Source organism: Camellia sinensis, chromosome 15 (genome assembly GCF_055761805.1).
Source record: "Camellia sinensis isolate YWXY chromosome 15, ASM5576180v1, whole genome shotgun sequence".
Classification (NCBI taxonomy): Eukaryota; Viridiplantae; Streptophyta; class Magnoliopsida; order Ericales; family Theaceae; genus Camellia; species Camellia sinensis.
In genome coordinates this window covers 69,904,586-69,924,478 of record NC_138975.1, presented here as the reverse complement: position 1 = coordinate 69,924,478, position 19,893 = coordinate 69,904,586, and the positions used below count along the sequence as shown (strand labels likewise).

Here is a 19,893-nt window from a genome sequence, read left to right as displayed (position 1 = left end):
GTCAAGTATCATGCTATTTTGTATTTTGATTTGATTTCTTCGGGATTGGATAATCGTTGTATAATTATTAAAAATCTTTTATTCAATTAATGTGTTCAATTTATGTGATTGAGAATGCATGTTCATATAATTATTTTACCTATTTGTATATACAAACTATGAGACAAGTCAAGCCTAAGGAAGACGAATTGTGTCGCAACCCTAATTTATTATAAATGATCCGTGCTAACCGAGTATGATTCGTGATTGCAATTTGAATATAATTATCTTCTTAATGATGATATCAAAACTTATAGCCACGATACATTATTATTATTCGAACCATTGAATTTCTAGAATCAAATACATAAAATACGTGATATACGATGGATTTGAAGTCCTAAGAGTCTTTCTATATTTGGAACAAATCAAATTTACTTGTTTAATTAATTTCGTCTTAATATTTCACTAAGTAGTTTAATTCAATCCACAACATTTAATCGATTAAATTTAAGAATTATCATTTAAATCAACACAACTCAGCACATTAATCCTTGTGGGTCACTGTTCTACAGAATGTGTCATGTACAATGATTTATTTTTTATTGAAAAATGACTAATCAACCACATCCATAATTATTTTCAGTAAGGATGAAAACATATTCAACACAATAGTCTTCATCTATATTCACCACAATAGTCATGGAAGAAAGAGTACAGAATATTGAGATCAGGTAGCCAAAGTGGTGGGTTCACAACCATCATGAACACAGGCCAAGACATCCCTGTAGTCCCTTGAGATGGTGAAGGAGTCATAGACCTTTCCATCGCTGCTCTTCTTGTACTCAAACAGAAGTGAAGAGTGATTAAATGCAGTCAATTTCACAAATCCAAAGTCATAATCTCTGTAAAGACTCCATCGAGTCTGCAGTGAGCTGAACTCTGACAGGTGGCTTCCTCCACCGCCTACCACCACATGGATTGTTCCATTCACAGTGCCTGAGTAATGAGATTTTTCCGTGTTCACACATTGATTCTGCACCACACAAAATAACAAACAACCACCAAGCTTCAGGATATATTGTTCAAATTATGTGCATTTATTTACTTTGAATAATAAATGTTTTTATTTCTGTAATTAAATTAATGGTTTAGTGATGTTTGTTGGTTGGGCTTAATCTGTAGTACCATTCCTTTCAAAAAAATAAAAATCATTTGAGGAGGTAATTGTCCATGTTCGACACTATGTCGAATACTTTTGACACGAGTCGAACACATGTTCAAACAAAATTTATTATTATTATTTTTAAAAAAATTAGACTTGAACATGTTTCAAGCGCATTGGGCGCGCACATATTCATTGCTTAGACAATCAAAAAACACATTATAAGTTTAAAATTAGTACATGATTAATAAAGAAAAATATTGTACATTTACAGTTATTAATTCTAACTTTAGAAATTCATGTTATGTTGTGTTCTCCACGTGTTGTATCGTACATTTTTTTAAAAATTCCTGCGTTAGCGAATTCATGTCCAATAGCAGACCTATGGTGGGAAAATTACATTACTACCTCTATATTCATGAGTATTTGTAAAATGTACAATAGGATTATCTCTTGATTTTATTTTGCTTTTAAAACATTTTACTAACTATATTTAAAAAAAAAAATACCCCTCTATTTCATTAATTTTTCACAATGTATAATGAGATGATATCCAACTATTTCACATGGTACTCAGTAGCATCAATATGATCTACTCAATTTTATTTACAGAATAATTGTTTATCACTTCTTTTTGTTTGTGTTTCTTTTTTTATTTTAAAAATAATTGATGACCAACAGAATGACTTCATTAATAGCATACAACTTTAGAAAAGAATATTTTTTAAAAAATTTGATAGATTTATTTGTTTTTTCCTCATAAAGTATTTTTTTCACAATCCTTATATAGGAAATGGTTTTCTATTAGTAATTTATCAAATGTTTTAGGATAAACTACCAGTAAGTCCCACTAGTTAGATTTAATTCCCATCAAATCCTATTGAAAATAAATCATGGTAAAATCATCACTACAAATAATTTTTTGTGACGCTATTTTTGCATGTCGCTAAAAATTAACAATTAATAGCTATTTTTAGTCATGGTTTTTATAAATTGTCGTTAAAACTTACAATTAGTGATGTTTTTCTGTGATGAATTTTTCAAACCGTCATTGAAAATTAAAAATTACTGACTTTTTTGTGATGATTTTTTTAAACAATCCCTAAAATTTATAATTAATGACATTTTTTGTGACAATTTTTAAACTGTCGCTGAAAATTAATAATTAGTAACTTTTTTTTAATAGTGTTTGATGAAAAACAACATTAATTATCATCGGACCTATTGGACAATAAATTTGCCTATTAAGACCTACACATAAATTCTCATATTTTTATTTTTATGCAACTACCTTGCCCCCTTAGACATAATTTCTCATTCCACCCCTATTTGTGTCTGCTGATTAGCATGCATGTCGAACAGTGGAAGTCAGTTAAAACATGTACACTATAGTCATCCGCACATGCATTTTCCTTTCAAGAAATTTTGTATCCGTTCAAATGTTCAACGAATACCATAGACGGTTAAAAATAACCAAGATTATCTTCAATATATATATATATATATATATATTTTTTTTCCTTTGGGTACCTGGTAAATGGGGCATATCCTCTCATAGTTGTGAACATGGCCAAAAAATGCAATGTCGACCTTGTATTTCTGCCAAAGCTTCTGCAAGCTTTCCCTTCCCATGGGCTCTTCAAATGAGCCCTCCAAGGCATAATATTTGTTAGAAGAATACCCAAGAACACGGTGAGCAGCAAAGATCAACCACGGCTGTTTTTGCCTGTCTGCTGATGCAAGGCAATGCTCAATGAACTTGTACTGCTCAGTACCCTCTCTCCAATCATGTTCAGTGTCAGCTATACAGAAGTGGAACATGCCATAATCTGTTGAATACCTGAAAAAAAAGGATAATAATCAAAAACACTTTTAGAGGGAGTTAGGAAATGCCAGCATGGTATTAAAAGGAACAGTTACTAAACGTGAAAGTCAATATTACAATTTGGCTGGACAGACCAAAAAATTAACGTTAGCAATAAAACCTCCAATAGGTGTGGTTTTGAAATACACCAGTGGTTCTTTCTCTTGAATGCCTAATCCTTCTATGAACTTCGAAGAGTTTGAAATTTGCTACTAAAAACTCATCTAATCCATTCAACATTGCCAGCAGCTATCATAAATGTTGTGTCATCTCCATTACGCTACGGAATTTTGAAGTCCTAATAATCATGTCACTATTGGGGGTAACAGCAACTAGCTCTCATTTTCGGGTGGATTTTCATCCAGCAAGATTTAAATGCCTATTGTTGGCCTGCGAATACTCACCTTGACTTCACTAAAATTGCCGTATAAGGCTTCAAACCAAACACAAGATAAAGTACCCAAGCTACTTTTCTTCTTTTAAAAATGTGATTTTTTGTTCTTTCATTCCATTGAGATTTTCAAAACAGTATAAAATCCCGTCCCAACAGGGGGGCGGGGGGGGGGGGGGGGGGGGGGGGGGGGGGAGGGGGGAAGAAAAAAAAAAAGAAAAGAAATAGAAGCAAAAAAAGAACCTGCATCAGGCAATTTACTGATTTGATCACTGACATTTCTTTCTTATAATGTCCAGGACATTGAAATTTTGTTTTGCAAATACCCTCACTTTAAATCCTGTTTTGCAAAACCTTTGATAATCCCCAGGACATTGAACTAGCTATCTTAAGGACCAGTACCTAATATTTCGTTCCCTCTATCTAGAAGTCCTATATGATAAATTCATATCATTTATCCAACTTACCAGAACTTAGCTCTGTTCTCAGCAGGAACATAAAACATGGTCTCAGCTAGCACACCACATTCACCACCCGAATCATTAGTGTCATAGAAGGACCCTGTCCCTGGTGTGTCACGTTCATGATTTCCACTGGAAGAGAAATAAAACACATAAACTATATAGTGGGCATGGCAAATTTATCAATATATAGAGAAAACAAAATATGCATGGCAACAAAGCACATAACAAGATGCAAACCTCGCAATCATATATGGCACGGTTGATGCAATGGGCTCCACCATTGATGTGAACTGATCCCATTGTGAGATATATCCCTTAGCATATGAGAGATCTCCTATATGGAAGACTATGTCGATGTTATCCAAGTCCTTGATTAGCTGATCTGTTGTGTTAAGTGAACCAGGTTGATAGTTATTGTATTCATTTGAACCATCACGTTCTGCCTGAAATATGTGGAATAAACGTAAAAACATTTATGAGTATGGTATCCCATAGAATAGGAATTTATATCTACCTCAATAATACATCAACCACCCAACATTTTCTCCAAAATTGTTACTTATTTGATAATGGTGAGCAATAGAACAAATAGTTTGAGAGTAAAGAAGAATAAACGCATAACTAATCCTTCAAAATATCATTTGCAACAAAAAGTTACTTTTGTTTAATTAATTAAATATTAAAACATAGAAAAATCCTCTGGTGTTCTCCTTACTTAATTCCACTATAGGAGTCAAAACCAAAGCATAATTATCACTTGGCTACCAGAGTTCTTACTTCTTCATATTCCAAGATTCCACAATAAAAAAAAAAATCAGAAAGATTACAAAATTAAGGTTGAGTTTGGATCTTAGATTTGTTGAGAAAAAAGATAAGGCAAAAAAACACATCCGAAGAATATGAAAAGTACAATAGCTTTTAAAGATGTTTTGAATAAAAGCATGGGAGCAGCCTAATTATTGAAGAAGAAATTAAAACTAAAGAGAAAAGTAAAATTGGTAACAGAAAACCATGATAGTGCTTAGATCTCTCCACTTTGATGATATTACCTTTCCCATGTCGCCAAATACAACAACATGTTGAAGTGAGTCCTGCCCCGGATATGGTGAAGACTTGAAAGAGTAGACCTTGCTCCAAATATAGGAACCATTAAACAACCTATGACCGAGCTTGTAAGTGTACCTGCACAAATGACAGCCCTAAGAACAATAGCCATGCTTCTTAGCAACATGATAATATGAAATTGATTCTTGTGACGCATACACTGAGTTTGGCCACAATTCTTTTAAGAAACTTGTGTGAATGAAACCAGGATCACGCCAGCCCACTGTACGTGCTGGTGAACCTGCATATTGATAAGACAACTTTGTCATGTAGTTTCTGTTTTTTAGGTAATTGTCAGATAGTTTCTAGTTCACATGTTTTTTTGGGTGATAGTTACTTTTATTTGTTTATTTGATTTTGTCCAAGTTTAAATAATTTTGCACAAATATTCCCAATTTCAAATTTCAACCCCTACACAATTCCAGTCAAATTCTATATCACATTCCTAGATGTATCCAAGTTTCTAAAGGTTTGGTTAAATTGTCAACAAAACTGATTCTCTAAAATGGAATGTAAAAATTGTCCTATTTCCAAGTTATTTTCCTGAAACACCTTTTATCCTAGATTTTTTGGGGGGAAAAATGCTGGTGCTGTCCAACCTATTCCTATTTTTTGGGCTCATCCATACACAGTGTGTTATGCCTGCCATCCCTGAATCATCTGATTTTAGTTCATGATATCAAAGCCAACAAGACTACTTTTCAAAAGGTTGATGAGACATACTATAATACATGGCATGATATTATTAATGAGGCCAACCTGATGATATTGCCCTTCTCAAGCATGAACCCTTTGATGATAAAATATCAGACTGACATAATTAGAGGAGATTGATCATACCACACATGCTGTTTCGATGAAATGTCAACGTTCCAGCTGGTGACTGAGTTTGATGTTCTCCCTTAAAACCCCACTCAACAAAAGGAACAGCTTCATTAATGTTATAGCCGCTTGTCCAGGTTACTGTCATCTGCAAAAACCAATACAATGTCTTATATGAATTCTGTTGCATAATTACATTTGTTGGCATGAGTTGTAAAATGAGAGTGAGTGTGGCATGAGTTGTAAAGCAAGTGTGCATGTGGCATGAATTGTAAAGCAAGAGTGCATGTGGCATGAGTTGTAAAGAAAAGGGATTGTCTAGAATAAACTCTGTATGATAGTCTATATATATGGACTTGTATTTCATAGAAAAAATGAATAAGAGCTATACAGTTGTTCCATGTCTCTACATGGTATCAGAGCAGAGATCCTAGGCTTTCTGCTTCACACTTTACACCTTCACCAGACCTAGCCGACTATGGCAACTCCATCCACAGACCAAACATCCATTACCAACCCAACCCTAGAAGACCTAACATCCAGAATGACAGATTTACTGTCCCAGACCCTGACTCAGAACCAGGCACCAACCCATGAAATTTCCGCTGCACCGATCGGCATCAAGTTGGATGGCACCAACTATGCTCTGTGGTCCCAAGTTTTGGAGATGTATATCTCCGGCAAGGATAAACTTGGATACATCAATGGAGATCTCCAGCAGCCCCAACAAACTGACCCAACATGGCGAAAATGGCGGACTGAAAATTCGATTGTGAAAGGGTGGTTAATTAACTCCATGGAACCAAGCATGATTGGTAATTTCATTCGATTCCCAACGGCAAAAGCAGTGTGGGATGCCATTGCCACAACTTTTTTTGATGGCACAGACACATCGCAGGTTTATGATCTCAAGAAACGGGTGACCAAGATGCGACAGGGCGGTGGGCAAATTGAAACCTACTACAATGGCCTTCAGGCCTTATGGAGGGAGATCGATTTCTGACGCCCCAATCCGATGGTCTGTCCCAATGATATTCAGAAATTTACTTCCATTCTACAAGAGGATCGAGTGTATACCTTTCTTGATGGCTTAGACGATCGGCTTGACAAGGTTCGTAGCGACGTACTCCTCATGAACCCGTTCCCCTCAGTCGAACAAGCATATGCCTATGTTCGCCGTGAAGATTCACGACAGTCCGTGATGATGGTCAGCACAGATGGACAGGTTGGCGCTGCTATGGCATCTCGAGGAGGAACCCGCTCCAATCCGCAGCCTCTGAAACAGCAGCTATCGATGGTCCCAACTGGGAAATCTGCAGCTAGAACTCGGCCTGCAGTTGGAACTCGGTCCAGTGCAGCGCTACCCAAATCTGGTTTGTCTTCTTCCAGCCGTAGCTCTGGGCAGCCATCTACTGAAGGTCATGGATGTACTTATTGTGGCAAGCCCAAACACACCCGTGAGACCTGTTTTAAATTACATGGGTTTCCAGAATGGTGGGACGAGTTCAAAGCCCGGAAACAAAGTGAAAGTGAAGCTGCTGTGAACAGTGTTTCGGGACGGGCTGCTTTAGCACATGCGGATCCCGAGTTGTCTCTTCTAACATCCACAAGTACTTCTCATCTCCTAGATGGCTCTACCCCTTTCAGTGCTTCAAGTAACTGTGGTTACGCTTTATTTAATTCCATTCCGAATGCCTTTAATGGTTGGATACTTGATTCGGGAGCCACCGATCATATGACGTTTGATCCCAATGACTTTACTTCTATTACTCAACCAAAACGGGTAAATATTGCTAATGCCAATGGGGTCACGTATCCGGTTACAGGAGCCGGCACTGTCTCTCTCTCTTCCTCACTCTCATTGTCAAACACTTTACTTGTTCCATCCCTATCAAGTAAATTAATATCTGTGGGACAAGCTACTGAAGAATTCAATTGTTGTGCACTAATATATCCCAAGTTTTGTTTTCTTCAGAATATTCTCACCAAGGAGATCATTGGTCGTGGTACTAAGAGGGGGGGGCTATATGTTATGGATGATTTCAGTCCCGGCCAAGCTCATCATGTACAACAAGTGCCCAATGTGAAACGTCAACAGATTTGGCTTTGGATCCTCGCTTGGGGCATCCATCCTTTAGCTACTTAAAGCATTTGTTACCCGATTTATTTTCTGCCATTAGTGAGTCTGATTTTAAATGTGACACTTGCATTTTGGCCAAGAGTCACCGTGTGCCTTATCCTTTGAGTTTGAATAAAAGTAATGTTCCATTTACTTTGGTACACTCCGATGTTTGGGGACCTTCTCCAGTTTTAACTCCTTCTGGGATTCGTTGGTTTGTGACCTTTGTGGATGACTGTACTCGCATGACTTGGGTTTATTTGTTGAAACATAAGAGTGACGTATTCCTCTTTTCCAGTCCTTCCATGCCATGATTCAGACTCAATTCTCTGCCAAGCTTCAAATTCTCCGCTCCGATAATGGTGGCGAATATATGAATGATGCATTCAAGAGTTATTTTAACACTCGTGGTCTCATTCATGAGACCAGTTGCTCTGCCACTCCTCAACAAAATGGTGTGGCGGAATGGAAAAACCGACATATCTTGGAGACTGCTCGGGCCCTTTTGATTGGTGCCCATGCCCCTCGTAGTTATTGGGCCGATGCCATTGTTACAGCAGTTTATTTGTTGAATCGCATGCCATCCAAAGTCTTGGACTTTCAGACACCGCTTCAGGCTCTCTCATGCCATGGCTCTTTACCCTCTGTCCTGATGCTCCCACCTCGGATATTTGGGTGTGTTGCTTTCGTACATCTCCCAAAACCTCAACGTACTAAGCTTGATCCTTGTGCTCTACGTTGTTTTTTTCTGGGCTATGCAACGCATCAGAAAGGGTATCGATGTTATCATCCCCCCACCCGACGTACTTACGTTACCATGGATATCACATTTCTCGAGTCTGAGTTCTTTTTCCCTAACCCCATGACCGATTCTCCTCTTCAGGGGGAGATACGACATAATGAAGAGCAGAATTGGGCTGTTTTCGATTTCCTAGCAATGGGGACAGAAGTAGCTTATCCCGAGCCTACCGCAGCTTCTACCACTACTACAACCGCCGCTCCTACTGATGTATCAGGAAGGACTGCTGACCCTGGAATGGAAATCATAACTACACCAGCTTGTATGGCTGACTGTAGAGAAGAACCTGGTAGAAGTCTCGACGATGAAGACCCCACTCATCAACCTCTAATACCCGAGACTGATCAATCTCTTGAGAATATTCGTAAGGTAACTACTCCTCCTCCTGATAATGCTTGTGATACTTCTGTTGGTTATCAATTACCTTTCAAGCATAACTGTGGAAAACCACCAGACCGATACTCTCCAGATCATGTGAGTAAGAAATCCATATATCCGATTGCCAACCATGTCTCATCTCAGAGGTTATCAGATTCACTCAAAACATTTGTACACCAGTTGTCTGTTGATCATATTCCTAACCAAGTACCCGAAGCCTTGAGTGATCCGAAATGGATGCATGCTATACAAGAGGAAATGGCGGCTCTTCAGAAAAATCAGACATGGCCACTTATTCCTCTGCCGAAAGGGAAGAAGACTGTCGGATGCAAATGGGTCTTTTCTATCAAACACAAGGCTAACGGATCTATTGAGAGGTATAAGGCAAGACTTGTGGCGAAGGGGTACACACAGACTTATGGCATAGATTATCATGAGACGTTCTCTCCAGTGGCGAAGCTGAACACAGTCAGGGTATTATTGTCTCTTGCAGCTAATCTAGATTGGCCACTGCATCAGTTTGACGTACGGAATGCCTTCCTTCATGGTGATCTCAAGGAGGAAGTAAATATGGATGTTCCACCTGGATTTTCATCTTCTCAAAATGGAGTCGTATGTAAACTGAATAAGGCACTATACGGCTTGAAGCAATCTCCCTGTGCATGGTTTGGACGGTTTAGCATGGCTATGCGACAATGTGGTTTCAAGCAGAGCAATTCAGATCATACACTATTCCTAAAACACTACAAGGGAAAGATAACAGCGCTGATTATTTATGTTGATGATATGATAATTACTGGAGATGACGTTGGGGGGATTTCTAAACTCCAAGAATATTTGGCGACCGAATTTGAAATGAAAAATTTGGGTGGGTTGAAGTATTTTTTGGGAATTGAGGTGGCTCGGTCAAAGCAGGGCATCTTTCTATCCCAAAGAAAGTATGTGTTGGATTTACTCGCAGAAACTGGAATGCTTGATTGTAAGGCTGAGGACACTCCAATTGTTCAGAATCATCACCTAGGAGAGTATTCTGATCAGCTACCTGCGAATAAAGAGAGGTATCAAAGGATAGTTGGAAGACTAATCTATTTGGCACATACTCGACCGGATATCACATATGCTGTGAGCGTTGTAAGTCAATTCATGCACTGTCCTAGTAAAGATCATATGAATGCAGTTGTTCGAATACTTCGATACTTGAAATCAGCCCCAGGGAAAGGACTTATGTTCTCTAAGAATAATCATCTAAATATTGGTGGTTACACAGATGCAGATTGGGCAGGCAACAATACTGACAGAAGATCTACTTCGGGATATTTCACCTTTGTAGGAGGAAACCTTGTTACTTGGAGGAGTAAGAAACAAAAGGTCGTAGCTCTTTCTAGTGCAGAAGCTGAGTTCAGAGCGATGAATAAGGGACTTTGCGAACTCCTTTGGTTAAGGAAGTTACTTACAGAATTTGGTTTCCCACCTGCTTCAGCAATGGAGTTATTTTGTGATAACAAAGCAGCCATTAGTATTGCTCACAATCCGGTCCAACATGATCGTACAAAGCATGTTGAAGTGGATCGACATTTCATCAAAGAAAAGCACGAGACTGGGATAGTTCAGTTTCCGTTTGTTAAATCAGAAGATCAACTGGCAGACATGCTAACTAAAGGCGTGTCAAGTAAAGTGTTCTACAACTCACTCAACAAGTTGGGCATTGGCGACATCTTTGCACCAACTTGAGGGGGAGTGTTGGCATGAGTTGTAAAATGAGAGTGAGTGTGGCATGAATTGTAAAGCAAGAGTGCATGTGGCATGAATTGTAAAGCAAGAGTGCATGTGGCATGAGTTGTAAAGAAAAGGGATTGTCTAGAATAAACTCTGTATGATAGTCTATATATATGGACTTGTATTTCATAGAAAAAATGAATAAGAGCTATACAGTTGTTCCATGTCTCTACAACATTGATATTGCTAATTTGGTGATTGTACAAAACAGAACAATCATTTTGTAACTAAAAAGCCCCACAGTGACCAGCAAGAAATAGAGTCACCACAGATGCAGGATCAATATTATCCCTATTCAAACCATTGATATTATCCAAGTTACATTCAGAAGTTAGATGAAATTCACAACTCCGAAAGTAACATGAAAATCTTGGAATTTCTTATGCCCAGATGAAATAAAGCATTGAACTTTATTTCACACATTAAAGAATGGACAATGTCATACCCATGAATACATAATGATGTTAGCTCAGGCTTCAATACTAAGAAGTTCTAAAAAAATGGAAAAAGATACTCACTTCGTTCCAAGACTTCCCTTGAGCAAGGCGCGGATAAAGGGGCGCCTTAGGATTTGAAAAAGTTATAACATTTGAAACAGCCACCAATTTTGGCTACAATATACAGATGCGTGGTTAGTCTTCAGACTGTTAAAAAATAAAAGATCAAAAATAAAAGTAACTGCATCAGGCAGGGGCAAATAAACAGCTACCAATCTATGATGAGAAATCATGTAACTATAAATACAAACAGACTTTTTCTTTTTTCTTTAAGGAATATATCAGATGTTGACGGAGCGAAAGAATAAAAAAGACATAGAACAGAGATGGACACACATTTGATAACCCGCCTGTAAATAATCCAAATGAGAAGTCTGCTCGCTGATTGATTAATATGAATTTCAATGATGCATTGCCTGTTTTTGTATAATCAGAACTGGACTCATTGGCATACTTGTACTGAAAAAAACAACATCCAATACGGCATTGGTTAGGGAAGAAAATAGTTGAAACAAGCACCATTGATTTTTGAATCCCATTAAGTTACAACACAAACCTTTATTGGAGCAGAGCATATGTATGGAGCTTGTTGTTTTGAGTTGTCTGGCGGACAGGTTGACGAGCTGTCATAATAAGATAATTCTTTTAGTCTCTAAGCTATAGGATATGATCATATCATATCACATAGGTATGTATCAAAATGAATGTGAATGGTTCGGTCTTTTGAACTACAACTTCCAAAGTTTTTAGGGCAAGAGACGACCTTAATTTCGATTTGGAACCCTAATGAACCCTGATATAGCCCATGTGTGGTTTTCTCTCGTGCGTAGGGTTGTTGTGATAGGCAGGAAACACCTCATTTTCCCTCCAAATAAGAGTTTGAGAGGCCAGGTCAGCTGACAAGTAACGACAGGGTTCAAAAATTGCTCCCAATTCAAATAGTTCAGGTGTAAAATTAATATGATTAGAAGGACAAGGGTCTAATTAATTTTTGAGCAATAGTTTGGGGGGTAAAATAAAATTTCCTCTATTAAGCCCCCCTTGTAAAATTGTTATATTCTACAAGCAATAGACCGGCAAAGCATTTAAAAGAGGGGGCTTTGAGGTGGACTAACTTAAAATTTGCAGGAGAAAAGACTCCAACCCAATCATCTTCAGAAGGATTAGGGCACTTTAGCTTCACGGTTATCGATTGAGAATCTTCACCCTACATATAAATTAGAACACACACAATCATATTGATATTTCATAGCAACATTTTTGCATAAAAAGGAAAAAAAGAGAGAAGAAGAAATAGCAGATTCTAGGAAATTGAGTTACACCAGATGATTAGAACATGGATTTCATACCCATGTAATGAACAAACATCCAACAAAAAAGAACCATGAATTGGTAAAAATTATTTTGCAATAAGTATTTGATTTGTTCTGTAAATTGTACATGTAACCGAGTCCATGTTTGAATCCGAGAGAATCTGAAACCAGAGTCCAGAAACAAATGTTGAATTATTAATCATTTAACAATTTATATTAACAAGTTCAAAACAACTAAAATTGGATTAACATAGACACAAATGGATATCAATGCTTGGGTATCCTATTCTGAAGGAGAGAGATGTAAATTGTAATTGATCAAACAAGCTCTTAATGTGGGTCATATTTTGATCAGAAAAGGATCATGATTTACTCAATTGACAACCTAACAGTGTGTCTGCTATTACTTAGAAGATGGCCAAACAAGCTGTTGGTTGACAAAGAAGCCATAAAAGTTGAAAATTTGTTTTCTTTCTTTTGTCCCAGCTCATCCATGATCTGAACAAGTCACACATACACTTGATGAAATGGCATATCTATTCACTCTATATCAATAACCGAGCCGGATTTGGTATATCATAAGGAGGGAAAGAGAACAAGACAGTGAAATATAAATAAAATATATTTACATTTCACTTAGTTTCACACTCATTTTTCCTTTCCCTTTCCAAATCTCTTCCCAAATCTATGAATGAGTTTGATTTGAGGATTTAGTTGCGTTGGAAAATGGAGAAAGAAAGGAGCCTCACGTTATGTTTGGCTTGGATATTTGAGGACCGATTTGGAAATGAAAATAAAAACGATGTGTAAAATTAAATTATATATATAAATATATTTTATTCACATTTCACCAACGTTTTATTTTTTTCTCCAAATCTCTTCTCAAATCTCTTAACATGAACGCAGCCTAAAGTAAATTTTTGCCTTTTGTCTCTATTGATTCTATGTTAAATAAAGATCAATGGTGTCATAGTCATGCGTTTTGACTTTAATGAAGCCATTGTGCTTGATAAAATGCAACAGTGAATAAATCCGAAAAACAAGGAATCGAAGAATATTCGAATATGGTTGGAGGTATGAATAAAACGTTGAAATAGAGCATCTAATGAAGTAAAAAAGTAATAAGAATTGAGATTTGTAGATATACATGTTTGCCAAGAAGGAAGGGGGAGGCAGTGATTGAGGCGGAGCTTTGAATGGCAAAAATGGCGTTGTGGATTGCAATCTTGGAAAGTGGCTGCTCGCCGGAGCCGCCACGGAGATGAGTTGCTGAAAAAATCGAAGTGGAGTTGACGCAGTAGAAGAAGAAGAAGAAGAAGAAGAAGGAATAGGAATAGGAGATGAAGACGGTCAGAATGAATCTCTGAGAGGTGAAGTGACCCATTCTCTCTCTCTCTCTCTCTCTCTCTCGTCAAATGGAAATTTTAATTCAACAACCACCCCAAGCCCATCCCTGTGCAAACCCAATTACTTTTATATCCTTCAACACACACAAAGCCAAGTTTAATATCCAGAATAATGTCACGTGGCTTGACTTGCCGGGCAAATGCCCCCCTCTCTCTCTCTCTCTCTCTCTGACTTTCTGTCCGTCTCTGAAATGTCGATCTTATCGAGGCACGACCTGATTTGTCCGAAAGTGTGTACACTTGGAGAAGTAATTAATCAGCCTTGCGCCCCTCTACTTGTTAAAAAAAAATAAATAAATAAAAAATAATAATTATATAATAAAAAAATTAACGATTCATAAAAAAATATTTTAATCATATAATTATTAATATCCGATTAACATGATTTTTTATAAATATATAATATTTGGTGAGTTCTATACATTTAACAATTCAAATTATTAAAACAGAACTCGTAATAAATCTCTTCGAACCCAACAATATCGTCTAGTATAAACTCGAATACAAGCTGAACTCTTATAAATTTATACGGACTGGTAAAAAATAGTAGTGAATTGTGATGGGTGGAGACATCTTACCCTCACTAATAATCACTGTGTTTGGTTTGAATTTTTTGAATTAAATTTTTTAAAAATTAATTTTTTTGATTTTTTTGTTTTTTTGTTTTTAGTGAATATTTTTTAAATTTTAAACATTTTTTTTACTTTTTTAGATGCACCTTACTTACATGTATCTAAAAAGTAAAAAATTTGTGAAAAATATTTTAAAAAATTAATAAATACATAAAAATATAAAAAATATACTGAATTCTTATATTTTTTTGTATTTTTGGTATTAGTGAATTTTTATAAGATTTTTTTTACAATTTTTTTACTTTTTAGGTGTATTTATGTTAGGTCTGTCTAAAAAGTAAAAAAATTACTTAAAATATTAAAAAAAATCAGTAAAAACAAAAAAAACACGAAAAATAAGAAAGTAGAATTTTCTGAAAAGTGTTTTGGAAAACTGGAAGCCAAGCAAAATATTTTGTATACTTGGGATAGATTTTCTGGAAAATTTTATTTTCACACACTTAATTAATTTAGGAAACACGTTTAATGAATTTTTAATTTAATGATAATTCTATCTTAAATTTAAAATGATCACAATAGATATTTAGCAACACTCATAATATTATATGTAAGAATTCTCTGTACACATTTTCATCCTTTTAGATTCTTTATTACTTCACTATTTTTTTGAGTAATGTGATAGTGACGATTCTTTTCCACCACGCAAGAGTGTCAGTGAGCATCTAGGTCAAATCTTGGAGCTATAAACAACTAGAATCTTCACCGTAGGATAGTGAACACTTTACAGACTCTAACCATTGTGATGAAATTTTTGCTTTATTTTTCTGGTTACATTATGAAAACATGGAATCATTTGGGAACTACAGAGCCAAAGAAATTCATCAACTTTGGAAACTAGTAATCGAGATTTCATTTTTCTTTCGGAAGTAATTTGTTGAAAAATTACAATTTATTCAGAAGTTATGTTCTGAATTCACGCTATTGTTTCGAAAACCCAATGTCGAAAGCCCTAAATCATTACTCACAAGACCGAAATCGAAGGTTTTATACCAATGGAGTGCACATAAATCCGAAAATGATAAATGCAATAACAAAATGATAAGAATAATAAGAAAATGAAAAGATTTCTTACCTTCAATACAATTTTGAATGATTTACAATGGTCTTCAATGGAGGTTTAATGGAGATCTTCTATGCAAGTCTTCAATAGAGGAAATTTCACTTCAGACCAAACTCTTTAAGGGCGTGGGTGAGTCAATGTGAAAGTAGAGTTAATCAAAAGTGTGTGTGGAAAGAGGGTCAGTAATGTGTGTACAATGGTTATAAGTGAATGTTGTAATTGTAACTTTAAGTGTATGAATTGAGAAAATTAATTGATAATAAAATTATTAAGTGTGTATATTGAGAAAAGATGTGCCCTAAGCTAATTAAGTGTGCGGAAATAGAATTTCCCAAGTTTCTTTTGAGAGCAATATGATCTTTTAATTAAATTAATAACAATTTTAATTCAAATAAGTAATATTAGGGATCTCAAAAGTTTTATTAAAATTTTTATCAAATATTTTATATGGGGTGTGGGACTCCTATTATATGGGTCCTATATAGATCTCACACCCATGTGAGACATTTGATAAAAAATTTAGTAGAACTTTTGTAATTTCTACTTTTTTTGAATTCAAATATAAGGTGAATTATACTTGGCCGGATATTTTAATTTTTTTTAATTTACTTTTCAATTGAATTTATATTTAAAATTATATAGAAAATAACACATTGACAATTACGTAATGTAAAAATATTTTATTATATATAATTCACATCTATGACATAAACTTAAACTCTTCAATATAATATATGTTTTTATATTATGTGACAGTTATTATGACATTTTTTGTCTAATTTTGAACAGAAATTAGTTTTAAAAGTAACCAGAAAAAAGTTTAAAATATAAAGGATCAAAGTAAAAAAAAAAAAAAAAAAAAACTTTAAGGACCGAAGTGAAAAATTAGTCAACCATAAAGTCGACGTAGTGTAATTTACCCTATTTTATATTTGATTAAGATAATTAGAAGTCTATTTGGATTTTTTTTTCGACTAAAATATAAAGTGAAAAAAAAAATAAAAAATTCAGGGTTTGAATCTTATAACAAAATAAACCTTAATATATTATTTTTATCAATTTAAACTCTAATTTTTTAATTTATTTTCAATCTAAACGATTTGTGTATTATTGTTAAGTAAAATTGAAAGAAAATTAGTATTTTAGATATTAAAGTTAATGAAAAATTGTATTTTAGACATTTTTTATACACTTACATTGAGCATAATTCCTAAAATGTAATTTTCCCATCATTTTTATTTAACAAAAATAGACAAATGATTTAGATTAAAAACAAATATAAAGATTAGACTTTAAATTGAAAAAATTAAAATTTCAGAGTTTATTTGGTTATAAAGGTCAAACCTTTGGATTTTTTTTTTATTATTTATTTTTTGTAATTTTCTTAAAGAATTTTTAAAAAAAATTTCAAGATTTAACTACTGTAACAAAATAAATTTTGAATTTTGAATTTTATCATTTTAAACCCTAATATTTACATTTGTTTCAACATACATCATTCACCTATTTTTGTTAAGTAAAATTGATGGAAAAAATATACTTCAGTCATTAAACTCAATATTAGTGTACATAACATGCCTAAAATATACTTTTTCCGTTTAATTTTTTTTCCCAACTAAAATATAAAGTGAAAAATTGCAAAAATAAAAATAAAAAAAATTCAGGGTTTGAATCATATAACATTAATATTTTATTTTTATCAATTTAAACTCTAATTTTTTAATTTATTTTCAATCTAAGCGATTTGTGTATTTTTGTTAAGTAAAATTGACAGAAAAATAGTATTTTAGATATTAAATTTAATAAAAATTGTATTTTAGACATTTTTTATACACTTACATTGAGTATAATTCCTAAAATATAATTTTTCCATCATTTTTATTTAACAAAAATAGACAAATGATTTAGATTGAAAACAAATATAAAGATTAGACTTTAAATTGACAAAATTAAAATTTGAGAGTTTATTTTGTTATAAAGGTCAAACCTTAGGATTTTTTTTTTTTTTTTTGTAATTTTCTCAAAGAATTATTTTATAAAATTTCATGATTTAACTATTGCAACAAAATAAATTTTGAATTTTGAATTTTATCATTTTAAAACCTAATATTTTCATTTATTTCAATATAAATCATTCGCCTATTTTTGTTAAGTAAAATTGACCGAAAAAATATACTTTAGTCATTAAACTCAATATTAGTGTGCATAACATGCCTAAAATATACTTTTTCCGTTGGGTTTTTTTTTCCGACTAAAATATAAAGTGAAAAAAATTGCAAAATAAAAAATAAAAAAAAATTCAGGGTATGAATCTTATAACAAAACAAACCTTAATATTTTATTTTTATAAATTTAAACTCTAATTCTTTAATTTATTTTCAATCTAAACGATTTGTGTATTTTTGTTAAGTAAAATTGACAGAAAAATAGTATTTTAGATATTAAAGTTAAAGAAAAATTATATTTTAGACATTTTTTTATACACTTACATTGAGTATAATTCCTAAAATGTAATTTTCCCATCATTTTTATTTAACAAAAATAGACAAATGATTTAGATTGAAAACAAATATAAAGATTAGACTTTAAATTGACAAAATTAAAATTTGAGAGTTTATTTTGTTATAAAGGTCAAACCTTATGATTTTTTTTTTTTTTTTTGTAATTTTCTCAAAGAATTATTTAAACAAATTTCAAGATTTAACTTTTGTAACAAAATAAATTATGAATTTTGAATTTTATTATTTTAAACCGTAATATTTTCATTTGTTTCAATATATATCATTCGCCTATTTTTGTTAAGTAAAATTGACGGAAAAAATATACTTTAGTCATTAAACTCAATATTAGTGTACATAACATGCCTAAAATATACTTTTTCCGTTGGATTTTTTTTTTCGGCTAAAATATAAAGTGAAAAAAAAAATAAAAAATAAAAAAAAATTCAAGGTTTGAATCTTATAACAAAACAAACCATAATATTTTATTTTTATCAATTTAAATTCTAATTCTTTAATTTATTTTCAATCTAAACGATTTGCGTATTTTTGTTAAGTAAAATTCACAGAAAAATAGCATTTTAGATATTAAAGTTAATGAAAAATTATATTTTAGACATTTTTTATACACTTACATTGAGTATAATTCCAAAAATGTAATTTTCCCATCATTTTTATTTAACAAAAATAGTCAAATGATTTAGATTGAAAACAAATATAAAGATTAGACTTTAAATTGACAAAATTAAAATTTGAGAGTTTATTTTGTTATAAAGGTCAAACCTTATGATTTTTTTTTTTTTTTGTAATTTTCTCAAAGAATTATTTAAAAAAATTTCAAGATTTAACTATTGTAACAAAATAAGTTATGAATTTTGAATTTTATCATTTTAAACCCTAATATTTTCATTTGTTTCAATATATATCATTCCCCTATTTTTGTTAAGTACAATTGACGGAAAAAATATACTTTAGTCATTAAACTCAATATTAGTGTACATAACATGCCTAAAATATACTTTTTCCATTGGATTTTTTTTTTTCGACTAAAATATAAAGTGAAAAAAATTGGAAAAATAAAAAATAAAAAAAATTCAGGGCTTGAATCTTATAACAAAACAAACCTTAATATTTTATTTTTATCAATTTAAACTCTAATTATTTAATTTATTTTCAATCCAAACGATTTTTGTATTTTTGTTAAGTAAAATTGACAGAAAAATAGTATTTTAGTTTTTAAAGTTAATAAAAAATTATATTTTAGACATTTTTTATACACTTACATTGAGTATAATTCCTAAAATGTAATTTTTTTCCACCATTTTTATTTAACAAAAATAGACAAATGATTTAGATTGAAAACAAATATAAAGATTAGACTTTAAATTGACAAAATTAAAATTTGAGAGTTTATTTTGTTATAAAGGTCAAGCCTTACGATTTTTTTTTTTTTTTTGTAATTTTCTCAAAGAATTATTTAAAAAAATTTCAAGATTTAACTATTGTAACAAAATAAATTATGAATTTTGAATTTTATCATTTTAAACCCTAATATTTTCATTTGTTTCAATATATATCATTCGCCTATTTTTGTTAAGTAAAATTGACGGAAAAAATATACTTTAG

General features: G+C 32.9%; 1 protein-coding gene across 1 annotated transcript; it reads right to left on the bottom strand.

Annotated features, from left to right (window-relative positions):
• Positions 1–474: 474 nt before the first annotated feature.
• Positions 475–14,303, bottom strand: LOC114319556 (putative inactive purple acid phosphatase 27). Its single transcript, XM_082909563.1, has 12 exons — positions 13,819–14,303; positions 12,474–12,565; positions 11,915–11,981; positions 11,695–11,817; positions 11,380–11,472; positions 5,808–5,937; positions 5,127–5,208; positions 4,913–5,045; positions 4,101–4,306; positions 3,867–3,992; positions 2,675–2,984; positions 475–1,015 (listed from the first exon to the last, which is right to left on the bottom strand). Exons 1-12 carry the CDS (start codon positions 14,053–14,055, stop codon positions 710–712), a joined length of 1,905 nt encoding a protein of 634 aa, XP_082765689.1. The 5' UTR covers positions 14,056–14,303; the 3' UTR covers positions 475–709.
• Between the last annotated feature and the right edge of the window lie 5,590 nt (positions 14,304–19,893).